At 50.6% G+C, this 18081-nt stretch overlaps 1 protein-coding gene across 7 annotated transcripts in view; it reads right to left on the bottom strand.

Moving 5' to 3' along the window:
• Nucleotides 1-18081, bottom strand: part of RALGPS1 (Ral GEF with PH domain and SH3 binding motif 1) — a gene marked incomplete at both ends in the record, with an annotated part of 226438 nt that overhangs the window by 38312 nt on the left and 170045 nt on the right. For all 7 annotated transcript variants that reach the window (XM_080708695.1, XM_080708694.1, XM_080708693.1 and 4 more), the window contains one exon: nucleotides 1141-1278. In XM_080708695.1, coding sequence (XP_080564821.1) covers nucleotides 1141-1278 — 138 coding nt within the window. The remainder of the gene's footprint in view (nucleotides 1-1140; nucleotides 1279-18081) is intronic.

Below are 18081 nucleotides of genomic sequence, written 5' to 3' on the forward strand. Positions count from 1 at the left end.
CAGAGGAGGCTGGGAAGGGGAACAGGAAGGCAGGTGGGAGGCCCTCGGGGCTCCGCTCCTCCTTCACGAGATTCTGAAGGTCATTTTTTTCTAAAGCCTCAGCATCCCTGTCTCTGAACGAGGATGATGACACCTGCTTTGGCAGGTGAAGAGACAGCAGTAAGGGCGTCTCGCTGGGCTCTGAGACGTCAGGCCATGGCCCTGCTCTCACAGATGAGCAGAGCTCAGACAGCAGCGAGCCACTTCTCCAGAGGCAGCACCCGAGACTTGAACCTGGGTCTGCCCGGCCCTGAGCCCCTGGGGCTCCCACAGCTCTTCCCCATTGTCCACTCCACTGCCGACTCCTCCTGCCTGGCTGCCTGGTCGCTGAGCTCACGCCCCAAGGACGGGGGTACCTGGCTCACAGTCAGGCTCCACACCCCAAGGCCGCCACTGCCTTGAATGTCCACGTGGCTGGCCCAGCCAGCACTCGGCCTCAGTTCCTGCAACTTGTCTCTGACAACCTTCCCCTCTAGCCCATGTCAGGATCTCGCTGTGGATCTGGCCATGCACAGCAGAGCCTGGCCAGTGGCTTCCCAGGTCATTGCCCTTTTCCTTCGAGGCCCGTAGCTAGACTGTATTTCCAGCCGGCTCTGGCAGAAATGATATGTGCCACTCGCAAGCCTGGCTGGTAAACCCTACTCTGGTATGCTTTTGTTGATCTGCCGGCTATACGCACAGCCCGGTGGAGGACTCTGAGGCCGTGGCAGATGGCGGGGCCGCAGACGGAAGGGGACTGGTCCCTGAATCTGCCTGGAGGACAGCGGTCAGGGAGCTTCCTAGCAACTCTCCATGGACGAGTGATTCGGGAGGCTGACAGAGCTGGGCTCTGCCACTCGCTGGATGTGGGATCCCAGTGACCCAACTGTTCTGAGCCCCGTTTTCCTCACCTGTAATGCAGCACTGGTCAAGTACAGTGTGCAGAGTCTTTGAAGATCAAACCTAAGTGAACAGGATCCAGCACATATCTGAAGTTCGAGATAGTGGCACAAAGAGCTTTGTGGGGACTCCCTGATTTCTGGAGCTTTCTCACTGATAAGGTCGTGGGTCCAAATTTCAGCGATGCAAGACTGCACAATGCCAACAAGCAAGTGTACTAACCGTAGCTGCAGGAAACTTGCAGATCCGCAATTATTCGAAGAATATTGTTCATCTGATTAGATCTTTGTTCATTTTCCATGATGCTGCCCGAGGCAGGGTATGCAGAGTCGATGTAGATTAAATCCAGGAGATAGATCCCTAAAATTAAAGAACATATTTAATTGTGGGAGGGCCTCACCACTGATCAGAACAAGCGTATAAAATAGCCTTGCTCTGTGAGAAGGTATCAGGGGTGGCTCATGGCGACCTGTGCTTCTCTTTGGACTTTAATTCCAGTCCTGGCTACTTATTTCGCGTGCAGACTGCTTGCCTGTAAATCAAACATCTGAGCAATAACTCAAATGAATGCTGGCAGAGTTTAGCAGCTTTAGTCATTTAGACCCTGACAAGAGGTCTTTGATCAGTAACCCAAATGGAAAACCACATGGCATAAAAGAGATGGACACTTGTTTTTTTTTGTCAGTTGATGGAGTTTATTTCATAGGTCTCAGGTGTTATGTTCATCCATCAGAGCTGTGTTATGTATCCTTAAAGGCTCAGTGTTGAAGGCCTAGTCCCCAGTGCAGCAAAGTTCAGAGGGGGAGACTTGGGGAGTGACTGGACTGTGAGGACTCTTATCTAGAACTTAAACCTGAGGGGACCACAGGGAGGCGGCAGACACTGTAGGATTGGAGCCTAGTTAAAGGGAGCTGGTCCCTAGGGGAGCGTGCCCGTAGGAACTATGTCCTGTGTGTCTTAGATCCCAGCCACACCGCGTTGGTCGTTCACTGGTTCTCTTTCTCTTTCTCTTTCTCTTTCTGGGCCGCCCTGAAGTGAGCAGTTTTGCTCTGCCACGCCCTTTGGCAGGATGCTCTGCCTCACAACAGGCCCAGACACAGTGGAGCCAGCTGATGACGGACTGAAACCTCTGAAGCATGAACCAAAATGAGTTTTTCCTCCTTTCAGTTGTTTTCCTCAGGTGATTTGTCACAGCGACAGAAGGGGAATTTTGTTTTTTATGTATTCGCTTAGCTGTTGAGTTGTTTATCTGTCCACATACACATGCATATGATAATTAATTAAGGAACAAAAGAAGAAATAAAAAATGGAACAGTTCTCAGTACCAAAAAAAAAGCTAGACCAGGAGTTCTGAGAATGTTCAATAAGAAAATAAGGTACGGCCGGGTATAGTGGTGCATGCTTATAATCCCAGCATTCGGGAGGTGGAGACGGGAGGATTGCAGTTCGTGGACAGCCTCAGATACTTAGGCCCTTCGCAACTCAGTGAGACTCTGTTTAAAAAAAAATTCTAAAAAATAGGACTGGGGGTGTAGCTCGGAGGTAGAATGCCCCTAGGTTCCATCACCAGTACCACACACACACAAAAGGTACAATATAAAATCATGGCCATGACAGACCAATGATGATCTGAGGGGAATCCAGGACAAGTTGCCTGGCTGGAGAGTGGGGAGGAGACTGGTTATACAGTATGAACCCCCACACAGCTCTCAGCTGACTGGCCACCGGCAGGGCCGCCCTTCAGACCACCAGGGACTGTGGGTGGGAGATGGATGACCGTCCTCCCAGCTGCCCTCCATGGGCACTGCCACTACAGCCACCACCCAGGAGGGCTGGGCAGGAGAAGTAAAGCAGAATTGCAGGCAGATAGCACCGAGCAACGCTAAGAGGAGGGACTGACCTCAATGAAAAGCAGAGCTGATGGAGAAGATTCCGTGATTACAAATCTCCACGCGCAAAGCAGTATCACATCAAAACACACAAAGCAAAAAAGTGCTAGAAATACAAAGTGAATTCAACAAAGCATAACCATAGAGGGAGGCTTTGGAATGTCTCTTCTAGAATTTATATGTCTGTGTATACATACATACACAAATGTAAGCATACACATATATGTATGTCTATATGACGTAGTATTTTAGTAACAAAACTAACAAGCTTGGTTTTATATAAAAATATAGTTCTTTTCAAATGTCCACTCAAAATACTTACAAAGGTTGAGCTGTATTAGATAATTTAAAAAGCTCAATAAGACCTGGGAGTGGAGGCACACACCTATAATCTCAGTACTTAGAAAGCTGAAACAGGAGGTTTGCGGGTTCCAAGCCAGCTTCAGTAACTCAGTAAGATTATCAGCAATCTAACGAGGCCCTATTTAATAACAAAACATGGCTGGGGTGTAGCTTGTAGGTAAATGACCCTGGACTCAATCCATAGTACCACACACACACACACACACACACACACACACACACACACAAGCTCAATAAATTATAAAAATTAAATGTCAGCCGGGCATGGTGGCGCATGCTTGTAATCCCAGCATTTGGGAGGCTGAGACCGGAGGATCGTGGTTCGTGGACAGCCTCAGCTACTTAGTGAGGCTCTCCGCAACTTAGTGAGACCCTGTTTCAAAATAAAGAATAAAAAATAGGGCAGGGGATGTAGCTCGGAGGTCAAATGCCCCTGGTTCCATCCCCAAACTCACACACACAAAAAATTAAATGTCATATTATCCATACTATCTGACTATAATACATCTAGGATTTTTTTTTATTTTTTTTAGATACACAGTATTCTAATTGTCAGTATCTTCAAACAAAATTTTTAGTTTAGAATTTTGTTTTTTCTTTGATACACACACGTAATTCTTAGGTCAAAGAAAAAACGAAAATCTACACTAAAAATTTTGTTTGAAGACAATGACAATTAGAACACCATATATCAAAATTATGATTCTGGCCAATGTCGTAATCAGAGGAAAATTTATAGCCTTAAAAATGTATTATTGAGCCAGATGTGGTGACGCATGCTCGTAATCCCAGTACTTGGGGAGGCTGAGACAGGAGGGTCACAGATTTAAGACAGCCTCAGCAACTTTGTGAGGCCCTCTGCAATTTAGTGAGAACCTTTTCAAAATAAAGAATAAAAAAGTAGGGCTGGGTATGTTGCTTGGAGGTAAGATGCTCCTGGGCTCCCAGTACCACAAAAAAGCTCATTATTAACCAAGTAAGAATTACTGCAAGCATTAAGATGAACTTGGTACTTAATATTAGAGTTTTGCTTGGATGGGCAAGACTTGAACTAAGATTTATGCATTCATTTCTGTATTTATCATTCCAACACCCATTTTACAGAGGAGGAAAAGGGAAATCAGAGAGGTTGTGTAACTTGCTTGAGGTCACCCAGCTGGTAAAGGACAGAGACGGGAGTTGAACTCAAGCCTCCTCCTCTGTAGGATGCTCTCCCTGCCTCCACTGCGGACCACTGGTTCTGGACACCATGAGTCATTTGTCTGCTTTTAAAATCGCCACACATTGTTACGGGAAACCATTAAGTCACAGAAACATATGCTAGCACTTCTCATAGGAGTCATTTCCGCTTTCTTTCTTTCTGGTAGTACCATGCTTCCAAAATTTTAATAATGAGAAATAATTTCCCTGTACAGAGGCTCCAAGTTTGGGAGGTTTGGATCCATAGATGTGTTCTTTCCCTCGACTTTGTTTTTCCTCTCTCTTCTTAGAAATCTGTCTCAGTTATCTCTCCAAGGATTCAGCAATGGCAATCCTGAAAATCCCATTACTGCTTCAACCACAACAAAAACGTCCCCCAGAGCTGAGCAGAGGTGGAGGGATGGGGGCCACCAGGCAATGTGATTCCAGATGTGGCCTGCAGACCTCAGGCCTGCTGACTCAGAGAGGCTGGGCAAAGGCTCACCCCAGGAGCAGAAAAGCTGCAGGGCCAGATAAGAGCAGAGGGGAACTTTTGCTTCCCAGGTTGGGTTGGGGGGGGTCCACTGCAAGACAAAACCGGTCCCAGAGTCGTTGCATCGATTCTAGGAAGGAGGAGGAGAGGACTACAGCTCAGAGACTGAGGAGCCGGCCCAGACCTCACAGCCAGAGCGCCACAATGGCACCAGGTCTGGCGGCTGCGGCGCCTGTGCTCCTGCTTGTCAGAAATGCACAGGACCTGGCGGGCAACAGACAGACCTCGACGCAGGGCTCACCGTGCTGCTCTTTCTATGTTCCTGGAGGAGTAACCTTCTGCAGGCCAAGGCTGGAGGAGCTCACCTTACAAGAGCCCAGGGCAACATCTCCACAGGCCCCTCCCAGACCCTGCGTGCACCACCAGAGTGTGCAGAGCTCACTACTACACCACGGAGTCACTTCTACCATTGCTGTGCTCACGGTTCTCCTCTGCACAGCAGGCGGACTCCAGCTCCTGCCCCCTTCTCAGGCCCTAGAGGATGAGCCATGAGCGCAGCCTGCTGACGCCGGGGTGGGCCTCCCTCAGGGGTCCTGGTCCCAGAAACCTGGGACACCTGAGCATCGGCGACACCTGAACAGAACTTCTAATGGACAGCCTTTCACACCTGCAAAAACAACCACAGACGCAGCGAATCTTCTATAGCTAACATTGCACAGATTCGGGGAAACCTTTTCTGTGTCATATGAGTCCATAACAGGAAATATTTATATGCCCAAAGCAAAAGGAAATCAGAAAAATGACCATGTCCGGCTGGTGTGGTGCCAGGGGCTGTGCCAAGCCCGGTGTAGTCAGCGCTCACCACAACCACACCGGTGCTTGCCCTAGCTCTTGTGGAGTTGCCAGAGGACGGTAAGTGTGTCTGAAGTGCTCGGTGAGCACCAGCTGACGAAGGGAGGCGAGAAGGAAGCAGCAACAGCTCGTGGGGTGAGCAGCACCTCGCTCTGTAGCTGGAGAAAGACCCCGAGAGCCAAGTGATGATGTTAACTGCTGATGTTTACGGAGCACGATCCGCGCCCGGGTCGTCCCCCAGGCTTTGGCTGGATTACTGAGTTGTGAGAGCAATGCTCTTCACAGGGAGGTCTCATCTCTCTTGTGGAGGGAGGAGCCGGAGCCCAGCGAGGTTGCATCCCTTGCCCAACGTCACCCAGTGGGGAAGCGGCGGAGGCAGGGTTCACACACAGCTCTGTCCAGGCCGCCATATTGTTAGTCCTTTCTCTCCAGATCATCTGGCACCTGGCACCCAGGGAGGCAGGATGGAGATGCAGCTGGAGCCAGGCCCAGGGCGGGGTCTTCTTGCCTTTGGAGTCAGCAGTCTCCAGGAAGGCTCATGATGAGCGGGCGGCTCCCTCTCCTGCCACACCTACCTCCTGCTGGCTACCTTCTCATGCCATTGGGTTATCTGTCCCAGGACCATCATCCATCACACGTGATGAGTCTGCCACGTTTGGGAAGCTGAGGAGTGGAGCCAGGGGACCCGGAGGCCTGACTGTGGTCCCTCCCGGCTGGGCGACCTCAGGCGGGCCTCTCCACCTCCCTGGGCCTCGGCTTCCCTGGCTGGGATGGGAGTGTTGACTGGCTGAAGAGAGTCTCCTGGCCCAGGGCCTGGACCACCGAAGTGGCCGAGCCGCTGAGCTGACCTTGCCTGGTTCCCCTGCGAGGCCCCACTGGGAGCGGCAGCACAGTGCCGTGGGAGGGATGTGCCTGGTTGCATTTGCCACAACCATGGATGGTGCCCAGATGGTGGCTCTGGAGGCCATCCCTCAGCAGACCACACCAGAGCTTCCATTTGGGTTGGGACAGCACATCTGGACATCGCAGCCCCTATTCCTACTTCGACAGTCATTGCAGCGGGTGGCACTGCGCCACTGGCCCCCAAAGATGGAGAGTAACCGAGCCAGCTGCCAGCCTAGTGGCCATGTGGCCGAGTGGTGCTAGGGCTTGGGCCGGCCTGGGAGGCTGGACGCTGCGGGGAAATAGCTGCCCAGTGACGGCCACAGTTGTGGGGAGGTGGGGCTCACCTCAGGTACTGGCCACAACGTGCACAGCGGATCCTCTACTTTTCCCCATTTGACAGGTTGGGAAACAGAGGTGATGGGCAGGTCACACAGCTTGCAAGCAGAGAGTCAGGCCTGTCTGACTTCAAAGACTAGGGGCCAGGCTGGGGTGGGGCTGGCACAGGGGTGAGGGTTCCAGCCGCAGTGTTGGGGGGGTGTGAGGAACCTCACTGTGGCCTGCCACCTGGGGACGCGGCTGGCAGCCAGTACCAGCCCTGTGCCATGCCCACCCACAGCCTGGCCCTCCTCTAGGGGGACAGCTCCCCAGCCTGCCCCTCCTCGGTGCCCCCCACAGGGCCTGGCGACATGACTGTGGCCGCCACAGGAGCGCCGGCCAGGCTGCTGTGGTGGGCGGGACCCCCAGGCCGTGCGAGCAGCCCTCCGCGGTGGCTGGGTGGCCAACCCTGCTTCCTGATGTGTGTCCAGCCTCCCCACTGAAGGCGTCCACAGACGCCTCGGCCCCAGGAGGCAGAGTCCAGCTGACAAAGGAGACGCTTTCCTGAGCAGACCCCTGCTGGGACACGGGGACCCCGGGCTGGCTTGGTGGCGCGAAGCCTCCCAAGCCAAAGCCCGCGCTGGCCCGGGGCTCCCCACAGGGCCCGGGATTCACTGCGCCCTTGTTCTCCCATCGCCGCCCCGTCTGCTTCCAGCCCGAGTCTGGTTTTGGTTTTTCTCACACGGTTTTCTTTTCAATAAGGAAAATTCTGCTGTGCTGAGGGGAAAAAAAAGAGAACCCTCCCCGGAATAAAATGTGCCACATTTCCATCTTCTGCTTTCTATTTTCTCTCTCTCGTTTTTCAAACTTTGAGATGAAAGGCTTTTTTCCATGTTCTTCTGCTCTGCCCTGAAAGACCACTTTCCCACTGGAGAAATGGGGCACCCTGCACTCCACTGCGGGCTCGAGCAATCAACCGTCTTATGAGTTCCAAAAGAAATCAGACAACTGCTCATTAGGGTTCGCACTTTTTTTTTCTTAGTTTTTAAGAGCGCACAAAGCAATTTTTCTATAGGCGCCCCTGGCTCTCGGAGAAGGTGGAGAAGACTGTGAATATTAATTAGTGCCTGCTAATTAATATCAAGCATGCCAATCAGGGGCTCCAGAACAGATCCTCATTGAAAGAATGATCTTTATGGGGAGTCTCTTGGCTGCTTCCTGTCATGGAGACGTTTCCAGGCTGAGGGAAGCGGGCAGGGAGGCGCTGCAGTCAGTGCCAGGTGGTGAGAAGCCACGCTTCTGGGACAAGCACGCGGCCTCAGTGACATCTTGGTGTGTGGCTCATGAATCGCCCAGGCACGTGGGCCAAGTCCTGCAGCCTGGACAGAGTCCTGAGGTCCAGGGAGCCAAATCTCGCCCAAGGGCCCCAAGGGGAAATGAGACAGACCCAGAGACCCCCTCACACCTGGAATTACCTGGCAATGCAGGGGTTTAGGGAGTCAACCCAGTGTTTATTAGCATTTCCCCCAGACAGCTGTAGTTGGGAAAGTGCGTGCCGCGGCTCTGACAGGCAGGAACAAGGGGGTGAGGAGAAGGCAGCAATCTGATCGTTGTGATTGGCTTTGTTTTGTGATGGACACTGCGCTACATTTACCATCTCATGTCCTCCTTCAACGACTTTGTTGGCAAGAGAAAATAAACGGACACTTTTGTCTGACCAATATCTACTCCGTAATTCTTTTGGAAACGGTCCTCGGTTTTCCTTTGGGGGAAACTGTACCTCCCGTGCTCGTAATCCCTGCGGTTTTGGTGGGTCTGGAGTAATTCCACTCTCTCCTCTGCCCCAGGGGTAAAAACAACTTTAAAAAAAAATAGCCATTTGGTAAAGAAAAACACTCACCAAGTAACTCAGAGATGAAAGAACAAATTAAAATCACAAACTATCAGCATATGGTGCAGCCCAAGCCTCGTACCAGAGAAACACACAGAGCCTCAAGTGCTTTTATTAGTAAGGAAGGAAGAAAAACCAAGTGGACTTACTTTTCTTTATATAGAACTGAAGAAAGAAGAAAATGAGGCAGAAAGCAAGGAGAACAAAATTAAAATACAAAAGCAGAAAGAACAAGGATTTAAAAAATCCCAAGTCTGGCAGAGTAATAAGTCAAGTTTAAATTTGGTTCTTTGAAAGAATCCATAAAGTAGACACTCTTTTAGTATGACTAATTGAGGTGGGGAGAAAGACCCCCCCCCCACAGGTGCACAGTATTAGGCAAAGGAGATATGACTCCAAGTAAAGAGATCTTCAAACAGTTGTCATTTTTATGGCGACGTATTTGAAAATCTAGACAAAACGGTTGTTTATAAGGAAAAATCTACCATCCCAAAATGACCCCAAGAAGAGGCAAAAGCTTCAGCTACCAATAAAGATAAAAATATTAAGACTGAGAACGATCATATCATTAAAACATAACTGAATGTTATTTAAATTGTCTCACAGCAGCAGGGCGTGGTGGCGCACGCTTGTCATCCCTGCGCTTGGGAGGCGGAGACAGGAGGAGCGCGCAGGTTCGAAGCCAGCCGCGCCGGCTTAAGAGACCCTGTTTCCAAATTAAAAAAAAAAAAGTATAAAATAGGTCTGGGAGTGTAGCCCGGAGGTAGAGGGCTTCCAGGAGCCCCAGTACCAAAAAAAAAAAAAAAAAAAAATTGTCTCAGAGCATAGAAAGCCAGGAATATTTTGCATCTCTTTATAATTCGAGCATAAGCATTACACACCAAAACCTGACAGAGGTGTAGTGTAAGAGAGCGAGCTCACTAATAAAGATGTAGATTCCAAATAAAGTAATCTTAAAAGACATCAGTTTTATATTTATTTATTTATTTATTTTGGTGGTACTGGGGTTCCTGGAAGCCCTTCTACCTCCGGGCTACACTCCCAGACCTATTTTTATATTTTTATTTGGAAACAGGGTCTCTTAAGCCAGCAAGGCTGGCTTTGAACCTGCGTGATCTTCCTGTCTCCGCCTCCCAAGAGCGGGGATTACAAGCGTGCGCCACCACGCCCGGCCAAAAACCAATACCATTTTTATCTGCCAACAATCATCAGCTAGAAAATGTAACAGATAAAAAAGAGGTCATGTACAGAAACAGCAAGACTATGTGTTTAACACGTGGCAGAAACCCCAAAAAGAATTGTGCGAGGCTTGTATGAATATACTTATTTGATGTAAAAATTATATCACATTTTAAAAATTAAATATTCACATATCCTGGGCTTCTTAGCCCATCTTACTGAAATAAAGGTTTAATTCCTGAGTCATGAACCTTCTCTCCGTATCTCTCTGTATTTAAATTGTCCCAATGAGAATGCAACATGGTAACTGAAATTTAATAAAACTATCAAAGAAAATATAAAAATGAGGAAATATACAATATCCTCAGATGCAAAGACTCAACACTATAAGGACACAATTATTGCCTGGTTAATGTGCACATTTCATATAATTCCGAAGTTGACCTGGATGAAATAGAACATTTTTGTTTGTTTTTTTTTGTTTGTTTGCTTTTTGTTTTGCGGTACTGGAGATGGAACCCAGGGGCATTATACCTCTGAGCTACCTCCCCAGCCCTATTTTTTATTTTGAAACAGGTCTCGCCGAGTTGCGAGTTGCAAAGGGCCTCACTAAGTAGCCGAGGCTGTTCTCAAACCGTGATCCTCCTGTCTCAGCCTCCCAAATGCTGGGATTACAAGCGTGCGCCACCATGCCCAGCTGAAACAGAACAGGTTTGAAGGAAAGAATGAGAAAGAGAGCTTGTCTTGATTAACGCAACACATTTCCTGGGGTCCAAAACTGATTCTGAATTTCCCCTGGAAACAGAAATGCATGAACACAGCGCCTTCTTGACCAGGGGAGTGGAGAAAGGATCTTGTCATGAAATGTGCTAGGACGCTCCCGTCACTGGGCTCTGAAAGCGCTGCATGATTAGATAAACAAGAAGGCACGTTCATCAGTGAGGGAGGGATGGACCCCAGCAATGGCACTGGACAAATGGTCATTTATTTAGAAAAATAGAGAAATGGTTCTCTTTTTCCTTCAAACAGAACAAATTCTAGATGAATTAGAGACTAAACTCTAAGTAGAAAACTAGAATAAAATATAGGAGAATATTTTCAGAATCTTGGGGTACACAAAGGCTTGTGTGTGTTATAAGAGCCATAAAAAAAAAAAAGACAGACAAGGTGAGTGTGGTGGCAGACATCTGTAATCCCAATACTCGGGAGTCTGAGAAAGGAGGATTGCAGGTTCAAGGCCAGCCTCAGCAACTTAGTGAAAGCCTCAGCAACATAGCAAAACCCTGTTAAAAATAAGGTAACTAATTAAAAATAGGGCTAGGGCTGGGAGTGGTGCCACACACTGTAATCCCGTGCTTGGGAGGCTGAGATAGGTAGATTGCACGGGTTCGAAGCCGGCCTCAGCTACTCAGTGAGGCTCTCAGCAACTTAGTGAGACCCTGTTTCCAAATAAAATAAAAAATAGGTCTGGGAGTATAGCCTGGAGGTAGAAAACCACTGGGTTCCACCCCCAGTGCCACCAAAACAACAACAACAACAACAACAACAACAACAACAACATAAAAATAGGGCTGGGGATATAGTTCAGAATTAGACTGCCCCTGATTCAACCCCCAGTACCAAATAAAAGACTGATCTATAGGACTACACTAAAATCATAGCATATTTCTGTAAGAGCAAAGAAAATGCCATATACAAAGTTGAAAGTCAAATGTCAGAGTAGATTAAAATATAAGACAGTCATCATATAAAGAGCTCCTATAATAAAGGCAAATAGCACTAGAGAAGATGAACCATTTTTGGAAGCAGTACTTATTAAAACAAGATCTCAGCCGGATATGGCAACGCGCGCCTGTCATTCCAGTATTTGGAAAAACCAAGGCAGAAGGATCACATGCTCCAGGCCATCCTCAGCGACCTGCTGACACCCTGTTTCAAGATGAAATAGGGCTGGGGCGGGGGTGTGTGTGGCTTGGACATGGAAAACCTGTGGATTCAATCCTCAGTACAAAAAGAAAAAAAAAAAAAGAATCAAACAACAAAAAAGATTTTTGTCATTTTATACTGGCAAAGGTCCCTCTTAGGCAAGCTGAATGTAGCAGAGAGTGACAGAAATATCTGGAAAGAAAATTTGTCAATATCTGTCAAAGTTTCAAGCGTGTATTTTCTAGGACGCAGCAGTTTCACTTCTAGAAACTTACTCTCTAGCAATATCCCTACAAATTGGCAAATATCGGCAATGAATGTGCGCGGCAGCGTGGTTTGAGATTATGATCGTGAAAGGGAGCGTGGCTGGGGTAAAGTATTTAATATCCAAACAGTGGGGCATCACGCAGCTACTAAAAGGGTAAAATATGTTCTGACATGGGAAGATATCTGTAATATGTTGACTTTTAAAAAAGTATGTCTGTATCAATATAGAGAGACACAAATACCTAGAATAAGTGTCTCAATCTGTTAACAGTAGCCACCTTTGAATACAGAACTTTAAGCCGGGTGTGTTGGCGCATGCTTGTAATCCCAGTACTTGGGAGGCTGAGACCGGAGGATCACGGGTTCAAAGCCAGCCTCAGCTCCTTAGCGAGGCCGTCCACAATTTAGTGAGACCCTGTTACAAATTAAAGAATAAAAAAATAGGGCTGGAGGTATAACTTGGAGGTAGAACACCCATGGGTTCAATCTCCGGTACCTAAAAAAAAAAAAAAAAAAAAAAAAAAAAAAAAAGAATATGGAACTTTAGAGTTAATTTCTGCTTTATATAATTTTATCTTATTTTAACCTTTAGCTACAAATATGCACCCCTTTCAGAAATAAAAGAAAGTAAAAGCCTTCCTTCCTTGCTTCCCTCCCTACCTCTCTCCTTCCTTCTTCTCTAATAATAAAGAAGCAAGCACTGTTTTTTTTGGCAAGTGATTTTCTGGGCACCCTTAGCCCCTGGCTGAAGGCGTGGTCCTTGGGGTGGGCTGGAAGGCCGTGGACGTCTGCTGCCTGCCTCCATCTCTGGGGCCACACCTCTGAACAGAGGTGCCCTGTGGTCTCCCTGGTCTCTTCATGTCGGTACATGTGCACCTGTGCCCTTTCATGCCTTAAGTTACCTGGTGCCTTCCCAACCCTATGGGCATCGTGAAAGCACCCTGGCAGAGCCTTCGAGGCCCTCTGGGCTGGGCCCTGCAGCCCCTGCCCTGGCCCACCAGGCCTCCACTGACCACATCTCTGCATGCCCCAGGGCCCAGCATCCCCTGGCCCAGAGCAGGGGCTCTGAGAATGTGCAGGGGCCACCCGAGACCGTGTTACATGTTTATCCACACGTACACGACTCTCTTCAATGAGCCTCTGAAACTCCGCTGCTCCATGGAAGAGAGTGGCCGAGACGGCCAACACCCAGCCCACAGCCACGCTGTCAGGGCCAGCCCCGCGCTCGGCTGCTCCAAGCCGAATGCCCTTATCCCTCTAAATGCTATGAAGGGCTTCCAGAGGCGCTAACGTCACCAAGAGGAAACGCAAGACGACTCTCCCGGTGAAAGCCTCGGAAACCTGCCTCTGCGTCGGGTAGGACCGAGGCTGCCCATGTGCCAAGCTAAACACTCCCCAGCTTGTCTTTCCAAGGCTGGCTCCGAGATCTGCTACTGTGCACAGAAAGGCTCCCCGAGCGTCCCAGGCCGCCAGGATCCCGGCCAGAGAGTGAGCTCACAGACGGCCGCTTTAGCCGCCAGAGTATTTTCCACTTCCACTATGGCGCTCGCATCTCTGCGGCCGGCTGTGCCTGGTCTCTAGGTACACCAAGAGTAATATGGCGGCAGCGGCAGAGCTTGCCTGTGTCATTACTCAGTGGAAACTGGGAAGCAGAAGGCCCCTCTAAACCTCAGCCACCAATCCCTCCACTCTCTGGGAAACAGGAACAGATCCTCACTTTCCCAGAGCACATTCTTTCCTGATTTTGCTCAAGTGAAAACTGAAGGGTTCCTAGGTCCTCTGGAGGGAAGAAGGATTTGGGGGCCCCCTCTGCCTTCTTCCAGGGCGAGGGGAGGAGCCCCTTTCAGTAGCAGGGGGCTTTTTCTCCAAGGCCCTGACACCTCAGGACAAGCTGTTGGTCCAGCCAGATCCAGCTGGCTCAGGGCAGCCCCTCTGGGGTCTACAGGCAGGGCCTTTCCCACCACAGCCCCTGAACCAATCTACTGAGGGCAGGTCAAGCCCACAACCCCACCAGCAGGGGGCGCTGGCAGCAGTGCTGTGGCTGGTCTGTGCGCTGGGGTCTGGGCAGGTGGAGAAGACCCTGGGCCACCTTTGGCTGGGTCGTGCTTCTGCCTGGAAAGGCTGCCCACATCTTCCCTCCTGGTGCTGCCTCTCCCCACCCACCAGACTCAATCCCCTTGGAAAAGGCGCCAAGAAGCCTGGCCCCAGGCCCTCGGCTTTGGTCACCTCCCAGAAAATGCATCCTTCTGCTCCGGCCTGTTCTCCAGCACCAATTTACTCCGTTCTGGCTCATTCTCTCCTTTTGCAGCTCACTGCTGCCCCAGCGGGCTTTGGGGCCAGCGCTGCCCTCACTGGGTCATCCCTGGACACACCACTGAAGGACATTTTGCAGGGTAGAGGGAGGCCATAGTTGTGAGGAGGCCTGCCTGCTGGCCAATCACATGAGGCCCAGAGCCCGAGGAAAGGCACAGGTCACTGTGAGGAGCAGAAGCTGCAAGGACATGGGGACCAGCCCATGCAGGGATGTCAAGCCCACGCAGGGATGCCCAGCCCACGCAGGGATGACCAGGCCACGCAGGGATGACCAGCCCACGCAGGCATGTCCAGCCCACTCGGATGTCTGCCGCCACTGAGAAAGGGCACTGGGGCACAGATATTCACAGAGTACCTCCCCTGGGGCTGAGGGAGATTGGGCTAGTATGTCCCCATCCTACGAGGCGCACAGCCTGGCATTCAACAGAGTCATCGGCCACTCAAAGAATTTGGGGCAAAAAGAACTATAAACAAAAAGCCCTAAAAAAAATCCCCAAACTCTAGGAATTGCCCTCAGATGAGAGAGAGATGGGTTAGGTATGCCCTCACCATCCATGGGGCATGGGGCTCACCAGTCTCCCCTTTCCTGCCATGACCAGGCGCCGGCACCCGCTGCTCTAGCTATACACTGGGGGGGGGGGGCACTCGAGGCCTTTGCATTCAAGTCCTGGCACTGCACGGGGAGAGTCATCCAGACTCTTGAACCTCGCTTTCTCCACCTGAGAAATGGAGCTCCTCTGTAACTCTCTAGGGCTGCGGTGGAAACCCAGAGAGATCACACACACACACGCACACACACACGCACGCACACGCACGCACGCACGCACGCGCACGCAGGGGGCTGGCACAGTGTCGGGATCGAGTGGCACTCAAGGCAGCCACTTGAAAAAACAAAGCTTTAGGGAGGGGGTGCTGTGCACAGGAGATGAGGTAGCCCCCCAACCTCCCTTGACTTCTCACTGTGATCCTAATAGAGAGAAAAAGGATGACAAGCCCCTCACGTGTTAAGACTGCAGAGCAGTCTTACTGCTAGAATCTGGGAAGAAGTTTAATAAACGTACAGGAGAGAAACTGAGCAAATCTAGGCCTCTGATCTGGAAGTGGAGACAACCTGTGCCTCGCAGACCTGTCTCCAGACTCAGAGATCCAGGACGGCGAAAGTAGAAAGCGTGGGCCGTGAGAGCCCACCGCCCAGCAGGAGCTGGCCCAAGGGGCTCTGGAAAGTTCTGAGCCGCCCCATGTGCTCCATCCATTTGTGGCTTCTGCTCCCAGGAAAGATCTGCAGCGTGCTGGGAGAGAAGCCCCAGCGACGGCTTGTTGGTGAACCCCCAAGGATATGTAAAAACAACAAGTAAACGTGCAGGAGGGGCAGAGGCAGAGGCAAGGGCTCCTGCACAGACGGGCGTCTGCGACAGGAGGTACTGGCAGAGGGAGCCGCAAGGGGTCCCGGTGGGTAAAGGACCATACAAGAAAACTCCAACACACCAGGACGTAGGACTGGGGTGCAGCTTCGTGGTAGGGCACTTGCCTAGCGCGTGCCAGGCCCTGGATTTGATCCCAGCACTGCAAAACCCAAGTCAATCCAAAACAGCCCCCTCCCCACCGCGTGCCATGAATTAAAAAATTAACCTCCGAGGCAGGAAGGAGCCAAGGGTTCCTTGGCTCCTATGGGAACTCACATCATAGACGTGAAGGGCCAACTTGGCGAGCTTCCCCATCCTGTGCCAAGAAAAAGGCCGAGAAAAAAAAGAGTACAAGGTGTATGGGGCCTGAGAACACCCAGGGAAGGGTGGTTTTCCCCGGAAAGTTAACCAGGTTCCAAGAAATAGACTCATCTCTAGACAAGTCCTGGCTAAACATCTGAATTTAAAAAAAAAAAAATCCAAAACAAAGACTAAAAAAACTTTCCAAAGATCCAGCTTTAAAAAAACAAAAACCAGAAGCCAGAACCCATGAGCCGGGCGTGGTGGGCACGCTTGTAATCCCAGCATTCGGGAGGCTGAGACCAGAGGATTGCGGTTCACGGACAGCCTCAGCTACTAAGTGAGGCCTCCGCAACTCAGTGAGACCCTGTTTCAAAATAAAGAATAAGCCGGGCGTGGCGGCTCATGCTTGTAATCCCCGCGCTTGGGAGGTGGAGACAGGAGGATCGTGCAGGTTCGAAGCCAGCTGCACTGGCTTAAGAGACCCTGTTTTCAAATAAAAATATAAAATAGGTCTGGGAGTGTAGCCCAGAGTTAGAAGGGTTCCATCCCCAGCACCACCAAAAAAAAAAAAAAAAAAAAATTGGGCAGGGGGTGTAGCTCAGAGGTTGAATGCCTCTGGGTTCCAGACCCACAAAAAAAAAGAAAGAAAGAAAGAAAGAAAGAGAAAGAAAGAAAGAAAGAAGAAAGAAAGAAAGAAAGAAAAAAGAAAAAGAAAACAGAACCCATAAAAGTGACCCCTGATCCTCCAGCTAAACTCTGGGACCCCTCTGCTCTGCTCCAACTGAACCTCACACCCCGCCAGCGGGGATACCTCATGGTAAGTCACCAGTCCAGCTGCTTCTTCAAGGCGGGAAAAAATATTTACTTATGAAATGTCGGTAACATCTGGTGATCTGTCCATTGCTCTGATTTTTTTTTTTTCAGAAGAAAAACATTTCCCCCTAGTAATTATGGTACTTAGTTATAAAGACCCAAAGAGACGCTCTATGATTTTGGGTACCATAAAATGTGGCCACTGCTCAGTTTTTCCATATAAATGTATGGGGTTGTTTCACCGGAGCAGACCCAAGGCAGAAGACGTCAGCTTTTGAATTCACTGCTAACAGATCACGCCCTCTCAAGCCCCACACCCTCATCGGCAGTCTGGGGAGCCCAGAAACTCCTTCCTTCTGCAGTGGCCGCCCATGCTGTCAGGTCAGAAAGCAAGTGCCTGGGTCACTTTTACGGTTGAGTCTGAGCTGGGCGATGCCTGGGGGCTCTGCAATGAGTGTAGCTGTCAGCGCAGGGAGGGGCGTTTCCATCAAGGCCGGTCTGGTCTTGAGGCAGGAGCAGGGGCCACCGCTGCCTGCTAGCCACAGGCTGAACCTAGCGAGGCTGACATCTGTACAGGTGGTGGGGAGGCAGCCCAGGGCCACCGTAAGGAGGTCCGCTGGGAGGCTGAAAAGCCCATCGCAACTGAGTGGAGGAGGAGGAGCTGGCAGAGTGGGCACGGGGCCAAGAGCCACCAGCTCCTGACAGCCGCCTGGCTCCTATGACCCAGAGTCCACACACAGGGACCCTGGGAGCCAGGGCTCAAGCTCCTGGGTCAAGAGAGCCGCCTCAGAGCCCCGCACTGGGGAGAGAGCCGTAGGCCACGGGCTCCAGCACAGAGCTGCCCCTACATGGCCTCATGGGGTCTTCGTTTTGTAGAGGAGGAAAGGGAGGCTGGGAGAACTTAGGTGCGTGGCAGAGCCAAGACTGCACCCTGTGTGACTCTGGAGTCTGGGCTCTGACCCTCAGCTGGCCTACCTGGGCCTCCTCACCGCCCTGCCTGCTGAGCTGGGCCGGCGCTCCAGTGGTGGACTCGCACCGAGCAGACCCATCTCTGGCCTCACCCCCATGTGCGTGGCTCGCCCACCACAGGGC

This window comes from Muscardinus avellanarius (genome assembly GCF_963383645.1).
Source record: "Muscardinus avellanarius genome assembly, chromosome: 13".
Lineage (NCBI taxonomy): Eukaryota > Metazoa > Chordata > Mammalia > Rodentia > Gliridae > Muscardinus > Muscardinus avellanarius.